Below are 10,018 nucleotides of genomic sequence, written 5' to 3' on the forward strand. Positions count from 1 at the left end.
GGACATTGTGCAGGGCTAACTTACTGGATGATGTTCTTCTGGACAATGGGGAAAGATTCCTTGGTCCCAGCCCACAACTACTGAATCAGATTTTTTTCAGTTAAGAGGTTTAAATCTGGATTTTTAATAATTCATTTGACATCCTTGATTTAACACGAATCCTGAGCTACCTTTAGTTGTTCATCCCTTTCATGCACGGAAGGGGAAGCAGAAGAGAATTCAACAGACCTGTATTCCTATCCAACAAGCTGGAAAAGAATGAAAAATCAAGGAGATGCTGGGTGCTTTGAGGTACTGAGCTTGGTGATTCATGAACTCCCAGACTTCTTTCAGGATGGAAGAATCACTTGGCGAAACATCCCAATGGCCTGGGTACCATCTGAGGCCTACACTCTGACTTCAAGGTCTATGCTCAAGGGAGGCCACAGTCTGGCTATTCTGGGGAAACTTCCCCTTGCCTTTGGAGAAGCCCCATTTTCACATTGGGGGCTTACTGCACAATATTCTGAGGGAGAGATTCCTAGCATGTTCCTACCCTCTTCTCCAAAATTCAACATCAGCATGAGTGACAGACTCCCAAGCCTTATTTAGAGATATTTTTATGTCATGCACCCCCAGAGGGATCTTTAGTCCTAATCTCGAGCCTCCTCTTAAGCAGTTATGGGCTGAATTATGCTTTCCCAAAATTCATATGTCAAAGCCCCAATCCTCAGTACCTTGGAATGTGACTTTATTTGCATAAGGCTGTTAAATAGGTGTTTAAACCAAAATGAGGCTGGGTCCTAATCCAGTCTGACCAGTGTCTTTATAAGAAGTTTGGGCATGTAAAGAGACACCAGTGGTGAGCAGGTGCAAAGAGGGTGGCCATGTGAGGGCAAGGCATCAAAAAGGTGGCTGTCCACAAACTCAGAGAAAGGCCTAATCAGACACCAAACCTGTGGGGAGCGGATTATAAGAAGCCTATGAGAACTTGACATAAGCACAGTTGTGCAATGATCTACAGGCTGAGTTTGGCACGGCCCCAGCTGCATAAGAAAGTGAGAAGACAAAATGCAGCACAGTTGCTTTTCCTAAGTTGTTTACTTTCAGAGAAGTAGAAACTCAGGTTTCTCTTGTTATAATGACACACCTCTCCCTGAGAACTGTTGTTCCACCTCCTTGTTTTGTACTAGATATAAAAGACTCACTGAAGGAAGATGCTAGGGTTTTGTTTTTTTTAATGGGGGATTGATGGAGGGTTTCTTTGTTTGGGGATGGATTGATTGGTTGGTGGCTTGCGAGGGGACTGCTGCAGAATGACACTGCTGCTGCTGAGTTATGCTAAAGGTTAGAGGAAACATGGGACAGTGCAAGTCTGAGGGCAAAGACTTTAAGAGAGATTAAAAAAAACATGGGACAGTGCGAGTCTAAGGACTGAGACTTTAAAGAATAGAGAAGAAGAAAGACTTTAGAAGGAAGGTTTTAAAGGATAGAGAAAAGCAAAGTAAAAAACGAATTATTAGAGAAAAGAAGCAAAGTAAAAGAAGAGAAGTAAAAAAGCAACGAGGCTGTTGTGCGTCTCCATCTGAGCACCCAGCACACCCGGCCCCAGCTTTCTGCATGTCTGTCTTCTATCCTTTGTCCTTTCTGCATCTCCAGTCACTGCTAGTTAGATCAGGAGAACAGGAGCTTTCAAGAAAGCTTGTGAGACAAACCCACACATACAGGCTATGGAACAGTGAGAAATAAATGTCTGGTGTTTAACCCCACATTCTGTGGTATTTAGCTGTCTAAACATATTATTATGTAAACTAAAATTCACAAGGAGTCTATACCTTTGTTGCTCTGTATTCCAAAAGGGTTGCAGCAATTGTTAAGTCCTTTTCTAACATTTGTGTTTTGAAAATCCCTTTTCCATCCATGAATCATATAAATGCTTCACTAATTTTCCTCTGTTTTTTATGATTTCACATTTTTTTAAATTCCTTAATCCAACTTATATTTATATTGATGCTGGCATGGGAATGAGATATAAATTGATTTTTTTCCTTCAAATATCAAAATTTCACGATACAATTTTAAAAAAAAGAAACCCACTCATACTTCATTACACTGAAATGTTTCGTTTTTCACAGTTCTACTTCCATGCAGGGTCTGATTCTCGGTGATTTTTGTTGCTCTTTTCTCTCATAATTGCTGTACCAATTAAATATTGCCACCACTTTGTTGAGTTTTCTTATTAATCCTAACAGGATTTCCTCATTTGTTTTTTGGTGATACTGGGGTTTGAACTCAGAGCTTCACACTTGCCTTAGTTATTTTGGACATAGAGTCTCTCTTTTTACCCAGGCTGGCTTGGACCAAGATCCTCCTATTTTATGCTTCCCGTTGCTGGAATGACAGGCAGGTGGCACCCTGCTTTTTTTCTGTTGAGATGGGCTCTTGCAAACTTTTTTGCCCAGACAGTCCTCAAACTGTGATCCTCCCAGTCCAGCTATTGGTTGAGAAGGGGGGAATCTTGCAAACTTTTTACCTAAGCTGGCCTTGAACCATGATCCTCTAGATCTTAGCCTCCCAAGGAGCTAGGATTAGAGGTATGAGTCCCTAGTGCCTGGCTGCTGATCTCTACTGACTCTTTCTTCTTCTTCTCCTTCCCTTCTCCTTCTCCTTCTTCAACAGTACTGAGGTTTGAACTCAGGGCCTTGTGCTCACCAGACAGGTGCTTTACTAGTTGAACCACACACCCAGTCATCCACTGATTCTTCAGGCTCTAGTTACATTTTCACCATCCATAGCCAGTCTCATTATCTGAAATCTGCCTTCTCATTATAAATGCTTCTTACTCTCCTTCATGTTAAATATCAGAGGTAAAAACCATTGCCTAGTTGATTTTTTTTTAAATTTCATGCTTCATTCTTACTCAGCAACAAAGAATATCCATACTCAAGCTTTCTGTCAAAGAGCATAACTTTGACAGGCTACTGTTCAACTATTACCCACAGTCAAGAGAAATGGTACTCAAAGTGGATAGTTTGAAGGACTTAAATTGGTAGCTTAGATCTTATCCCTGGATCAAACTAGACAGTGAGAGAACCACACCCTGTGTGCATTGTCTTGGTCCTACAGAATTCCTCCATAGAGTTGAGCTTTGCCTAGCCCCTTAACTTACATTAAGAATATTCTTAGGTCACATTAAATACTTACCATCGGAATAATTTTTAAGGATTTTTTGAGGACATTGTCCATGACACACTTAGTAACTGTGTTAGTCGGACTTTTCGCTGCTGTGACAAGGACCTGGAACAACTTAAAGGGAGAGAGGATTTATTTTGGCTCATGGTTTCAGAGGTTTCAGTCCCTGGCTGGCGCCCTTCATTGCTGTGGGCCTGAGGAAGGTGAATATCATGGTGGGGAGTGGAGAGTGGAGCAGAGCAGTTCATCTTGTGGTGAACAGCAAGCAGAGAGACGTGGAGAAGAAGGGGCAGAAGACAAAAGACGTCCTTCAAAGGCCACCCCTAGTGACCTGCTTCCTCCATCCAGGCCCCTACCTCTTAAAATTTCCATCTACCTCCCCAAATAGCTCCACTGACGGAGGAACATGAACCTTTGGGGAACATTTTATACTCAAACCGTAACAGTAAACCAAATACTACAAAGACAATTAACAGAAATGTCTTTGATACTACAGTCTCAGAAAAAGCAGTTGGTTGTTGTCAGTCATTAATGTTATATTTTTACATCTCTAATCCTTCAAATTGCACAGTTCCAAGTGTCAGGGGGTTCACTAAGTCATCCAGATAGGACTGAAGTAGCAGAAAGGCTGGGCTAATTCATTAAATTCTGGGCATATAAAAATGTAGATTTTAAAGGGAATATTTGTTTTTGAAAGGTCCTTCAAGAATTTCTATTTTTAAAAATATTCTGGGTCACCAGGAAATAGAATGAAGTCTGCCATAATGGGCTAAGGGGAATGGGAGTTGTTTAACAGTTACAAAATTTCAGTCACACAGGATGAATAAGTTCTAGAACTCTCCGGTACATATAGTGCCTAGAGTTAACAGTGTGGTGTTGGCTTGTAAAACTTTATCAAGAGGTAATCTCTCAGGTGAGCTGTTCTTATTATGACAACAGTAAAAACAAAAGATCACAAGGCAACTTCTGGAAAACGATGGGTATCACAGATGAATGCACTTCGTCAAACTCATCCACTTGTCCATATTAAATGTGTGTAGTTCTTTTGCTATGAACTATACCTACACAAAGCTATTTAAAAAATAGCAAACCACTCTTCACCAAGCCACTACCCACCAGACTTGGGCCATTGTTCTTGCAGACAGCTGGGTTAGGAATCAAGAATCCAGTTACCCAGGGACAAAGCAGATACTTTGGCACCAGGGTACTGATGTCACAATGGCACCAAGTCTCTGAGAAACCCAGTTTTGAGCTCTAGCTCTGATTTTGTGAGCAGGAATTAGTAAAAAGAGCCCTGGACCAGAAATCTGGAAGCAGCGTCGGTCTATGAGTGCCTCCCCACAGTAGTCCTAGGACAAGAAGGAGGTGAGCTAAGACAGACTTTTTATTTCTAAAACTATCTTACCAGAACCCCCAAAGACCAGTGAGCATGAGATAAGCTCTTTCCACTCATCTTCTAGTCATGAACTTCTACAGAAGGATGACATTTCCAATGGTGCTGAAAACACTCAATGAGCAGAATTTTCAAAGGCAAAGGGGGAAAAACAGTATTGAAAAAGAGGGGACAGTGGGGCTCCAAATCTACACCCAAGGAATTTCTAATTTCATTCTCTCTAACCAACAAAAACATGGTCAGAACATGCTTTGTGTTTTGAAAAGAGTGGAAACAGTGCCAATCGGATATACACTTTTGTTTTACCTGGCATTTTTTGCTAGTTAAAAAAATCACAAGTTATAAACCACTGACTGTTTACAATGTTCTCAGAATATAGGATTACTTTAATTCTGCAATGCTTGCTTCGAGTTTTTCCTTAAGGGCACCAGAAAACTCACCCACTTTTTCTTCTTTTTTATAAAACTGAAAGGTTGGGAGACAAACGACCTCACAGTCTCTCACGAGCTCCTCACAGTTGTCAATATTCACTTCCAGGAACACCACATCATCGTGCTTCACAGACAGAGAGTGGAAGAATGGCTTGATGATCCTGCAAGGGCCGCACCAAGAGGCTGAGAATTCCACTGCCACCAGCCTCTCCCCAGCCTCCTTGAGGACCTCCTTGAAGTCCTCATTGCTCATGATCACTTTTACCATGTCCACCTCTGGGGACTCCATTTCCTCTCCGAGCTTTGAGATGGTGCATTCCTCGGGCTGAATGGTTTCCCCTGAGAACTTGGGGATGTCTTCCTCACTGGACTGGATGGTGTCTTCTAAGGACTTGGGGATGTCACCATCCCTGGGTGGGATGGCATCTTCTAAGGATTTGGGGATTTCACCCTCCTTGGACTGAATGGTGTCCTCTAAGGACTTGGGGATTTCACTCTCCTTGGACTGGATGGTATCCTCTAAGGACTTGGGAATTTCACTCTCCTTGGACTGGATGGTGTCCTCTAAGGATTTGGGGATTTCACCCTCCTTGGACTGGATGGTGTCCTCTAAGGACTTGGGGATTTCACCCTCCTTGGACTGGAATGTTTCCTCTAAGGACTTGGGGATGTTGTTGGACTCAGTCTGAATGATGTTTTTTGAGGACTTGGGGATGTTCCCCTGTTTGGAATAGATAGTTTTTGCCAAGTACTTGGGGCTGTTGATATACTTGGGCTGGATGGTGTTTACTGAGGGCTTGGGGACATTCTCCTGTTTGGGCTGCGTAGTTTTTGCTGAGGTTTTAGAGATGTTACCCTGTTTAAACTGAGTGGGTTTTGCTGAGGATTTGGTGACATCACCTTGCTTGGGATGAATGGTGTTTGCTGAGAAGTTGGGGATGTCATTACCCTGTTGTGGGAGCTCAGGCTCCTTTGTGGACATGAGGAGTGTGTTGCTGACCACAAGGACAGAGGCCTTCTCTTTGGCATGGGCTGTGTCCAAGAACTCTGGGACCAGAAGAGTCTTACTTCTGGAAAGAACCTGTAATGAACTTTCTGAACAAAAAAAGTAAACAAATAAAAAACACAGAAGAAACCAACAACAAACAAACAAAAAACAATCTCTTTGATCATCTAATCCAAGGAAGTCTGATACAACATTAATCATGAATGAAGTCTGATGAATGATGACATATTAACTGGATAACTCTATTTAGCAGAAGGCCAAGCAGCAGATGATTACATGTATTTTTTAGGCACTTTTTTGTCTTAATGAAAACTTTCCCTTCTTGGCTCAATCCTGACACCTACTCCCCAAAGCATAGGTCCCCAAGGCAACCTTCTTCCTTCCCTCCTTACCGTTGGTGTCACCTTCCTTTGTTTCTTCTTGATTGTTCAGTTTCATTTCTGGTGGTTCTGGGGCTCCAGCTTGAACATTTTCCATTTCTGGCTCCTTGTCTACATCCACCTCTGATCCTTCCATAGATGGCTCATAGTGAAGGTTTTTGTACCCCAAACATTTTCCAACCTATCTAAACTAACAACAAAATGTGAGTGTCAACTTATATTCAGGTAGCACTTTATAGTGATTTTCCCTATCATAATCCCACAGTGATTTTTGAGAGCTTCACAACAGCCTCAGAGTTGGTGGCTACACTGTGGGAGGCTGTGGATATGCATTCACAGGCATTATTTCCTAAGGTACAACAAATCACTGAGGTAAGTCCCATTATGATCACCACTTTACAAATGTGAAAAGTAAGCCCCAGAGAAGTTATGTAGCTCACTGTAGGTCACAAAGCTAGGATGAGGGCAGGGACTCTGATCTTTGCCCAATATCCTATCCAGGCTGGGTAGTATGAACTAACTTTCCTATAATCTCCCTCCAGGATTCTCTAAGACTCAGTTTTCTCTTAATGGCTTCATCATTATATTAGTCCATGGTACCTGAGATTGGCATAAAGAAAAGAAATTAGATGACAGTTCTGGAGATTCAAGGGCATGGCACCAGCATCAACCATGCCCTGGTAAAGGCCTCATGGTGGTGGATATGAGGTCCCACAATGTTGAAAGCAAATACAAGAGGGAGAAATCAAATGATGAGACAGGAAGCCAGAGCATGTGAAGGAGACAGACTTGCTTTTTTTTTTTTTAAACAAGCTTCTCACAAAAAATAATTCAAGTTTCCATGAGAACAACCTTAATCCCTTCAGAAGGCAGCACCCAGTGACCTCCCATTAGACCCCATCTCTAAAAGGTCCCACTACTTTTCAGCATTGCCATACTGGGAACCAAACTTCCAACACATAAACCTTTTGGAGACAAACCACATCCCAAACCACAGTATTCACTGTAACTATCTCCCAAGTATCTCATCATGACCATGTTAGCAGCTTCTGAAAAGTGCCACTCAATGGCAAATATTCAACTCCTGGCAGACAGCCTGTCTTCCATCTTCCAGATCCACCAGACTTACCTGCACTCCTACCCAGGCACATCCAAGTTCATCATTCTCCCAACCTTTCCCTGGAAGGGAGCAGCCTTCTGTGGCTAGTTACTAGCTCAATCGGCTACATATACCCCATTCTAAGAAATCACAATCCAAATATCTTTCCTCAAGGTTGGGGGTATATATCAGTGGTAGAGAGTGTGCCTAGCATGCAAGCCTCAACACTACACACACAATACTTTTCCTCCAGGAAGACCTCTTTTATCAGTTTGGTATCACTTGCATGGTCTCTACTCACTCTGCATGGCACATCCATCCAAGATATGGATCATAGTGAAGTTTTGCCCTCTTAATACATGCTCGGTACAAACTCTCATCTGTCTCACCACAGCAATATCAGAGTTGAAATTAAGAGGGCTGTCTAAGTAGTAAAATGTCCACATTGTCTATAGAAGCTTCAAAACCTATAATGGCTGTTATTCAATTCCTGGACTCTTATACCAAAGCATATTCTATTAAGAGGAAATGGAGATGGTGGAAAGGGACTTTGACCTTAGCAAATTCATATTTCTTGATGTTAATTCTTTTCCAGAAAAGAATTCATGCCTTTCCACTCTGCTTTCTGTCAAGGAAAGCTCTGCCCTTCCTGGCTGGCTAGCTTTGGGTAAAGACTTACAAACGTTTCTGTTGTGATATTTAAAGGATGCGAGGATATATTTAAACTGCAGAGGGCTTCTACAACAATATGCACCTTGATTTATATATATATATATATATATATATATATATATATGTTATGGTTTATTAATTCTTTCTCTATTTTTGCTTTTTACAAAAATTCATTTTCAGTGAATACATTTTTAGATCTCTGTATGTACATGCATGGGTTTCTTTAGGCCTATACCTAGAACTAAAGTTTCTGGTCACAGCAAATTCCTTTTTCATGCACCTTAATTTTAAAGAAGAGGATGGGGATAAACATTAGGCACTTATCTGTCCATATCTTTCTCCTTAGTAAGTCTTAGGAAAAAGGAACCAAAACAACAAGATTGGACATAAGTCATGTAAGTCCTTGTGTTAGGTGGCTTTCCATTATATAACAATAAGTCCTTGTGTTAGGTGGCTTTCCATTATATAACAATAAGTCCTTGTGTTAGGTGGCTTTCCATTATGTAACAAATACCTGAAATAATCAACTTGAGAAAGGAAAGGCTTATTTGGGCTCACAATTTAGAGACCCTAGTCCATGGTCAGTTGGCCCTGTTGTTTTCAGGCCTGTGGTGAGACAGCACTTTATGGCAGTAGAGGAAACAATTCACCTAGTGATAGCTGGGAAGCAAGGAGAGAAAGAGGAAGGGTTGAGGATCCCACTATCCCCTTCAAGAGCACAGTCTCCAGTGACCAGAAGACCTCCCATTAGGCCCCATCTCTTAAAGGTTCTACGACATCCCAAAAGTGCCATAGGCTGCGGATCAAACATTTTACACATGAATATTTGTGGGACACTTATCCAAACCATAGCATTTCTTATGAGTAGACTTTATTAGCAAAAAGAAAAAAAGGGGGGGGGCCAACATCTTTGAGCCTTGCTCATTGGTAAATTATCTTCTCTCCTTCGATCCTATCTTGTCTTATAAAGCTGGTCCCTGGCTTTGGGGAGGGAATGGAAATCCCCTAGCTGAGAGAAAGAAATGAGAATGTCCTCTTTTCTATCCCATAACTGGGGAGGCAAGGAGACAGACACATGTGTCCAGTCACTCCTCTTCAGATTGAAACATCAGCAAAGATTGGTTAGATGTGCTTAGAGGAAAGCTAGGGCAGAGTGGGTATTTGCCTCATGTGCCATCTGGAAAGCCAGGAAGAACCCACATCCAGCACAACACCTGTGCAAACACAGCACAGCAGAAAGTGAGTGAAGACAGGCCTGGGCAAGCTCTGTCCCACAGACTGCAAGGGACCATGGCAAGGATCTGGCAATCCTACACACCTTATGGGGGGCTGGAAATGCTCTTAGATCAGTGAACCATGGAGGCCTAAAGAAAGAACAGAGCAACCATGATGTAGGGCCCTTGTGACCAGCAGCAAGGTGTAGAATTACAGACTGCACCAGTGAGTAAGAACAGGATGCTCCCTCCTCAGTGGGGTTGGTGAGTCCTCATAGTTTTCAGTCTGGGGCCAGGCAAGGCCAGCTGCTTCACATGGGAGACCAGCAAGAGAACAGAGCACTTGGCCCAGCTGATCCGCACAGCCCTATGAACTCACATGTTATGGGGAAAGGGGAGAAATTGAAACTCTGAGCTGATACTAACAATGACAAAGAGTTCTTTATGCTGGAATTCCACAGACAGGCACATTTGATTTGGAATCTCTGCTCCTCCGCAACCTTCCCTAAAACCCAATAAGATAAGGCTCAGGGAGAAGATTAAATCCATTTTAGAAAACATTTTAAGGTACATCTTAGTCAAAGTGAGGAAATTACAGTTGGAGATTTTGTTGTGTTATAGGTTTGGCAAAGCCGTTCCTTCTGTAATTCTG

General features: G+C 42.2%; 1 protein-coding gene across 1 annotated transcript; it reads right to left on the reverse strand.

Moving 5' to 3' along the window:
* Positions 1–4,945: 4,945 nt before the first annotated feature.
* Txndc2 (thioredoxin domain containing 2) lies at positions 4,946–6,517 on the reverse strand. Its single transcript, XM_020186816.2, has 2 exons — positions 6,394–6,517; positions 4,946–6,090 (listed from the first exon to the last, which is right to left on the reverse strand). The coding sequence occupies exons 1-2, from the start codon at positions 6,515–6,517 to the stop codon at positions 4,946–4,948; spliced, it is 1,269 nt and encodes a 422-aa protein (XP_020042405.2).
* Between the last annotated feature and the right edge of the window lie 3,501 nt (positions 6,518–10,018).

The sequence above is a fragment of the Castor canadensis genome, chromosome 4, assembly GCF_047511655.1.
Source record: "Castor canadensis chromosome 4, mCasCan1.hap1v2, whole genome shotgun sequence".
Classification (NCBI taxonomy): Eukaryota; Metazoa; Chordata; class Mammalia; order Rodentia; family Castoridae; genus Castor; species Castor canadensis.

What these genes read in the sequence shown, in the direction of transcription:
- Txndc2 (XM_020186816.2), bottom strand. Translation starts at nt 6,517, where the DNA reads ATGGAAGGATCAGAGGTGGATGTAGACAAGGAGCCAGAAATGGAAAAT. An exon ending in AAAGGAAGGTGACACCAACG is followed by an intron (nt 6,091 to 6,393) that starts GTAAGGAGGGAA and finishes TTTTTTGTTCAG; the next exon opens with AAAGTTCATTACAGGTTCTT.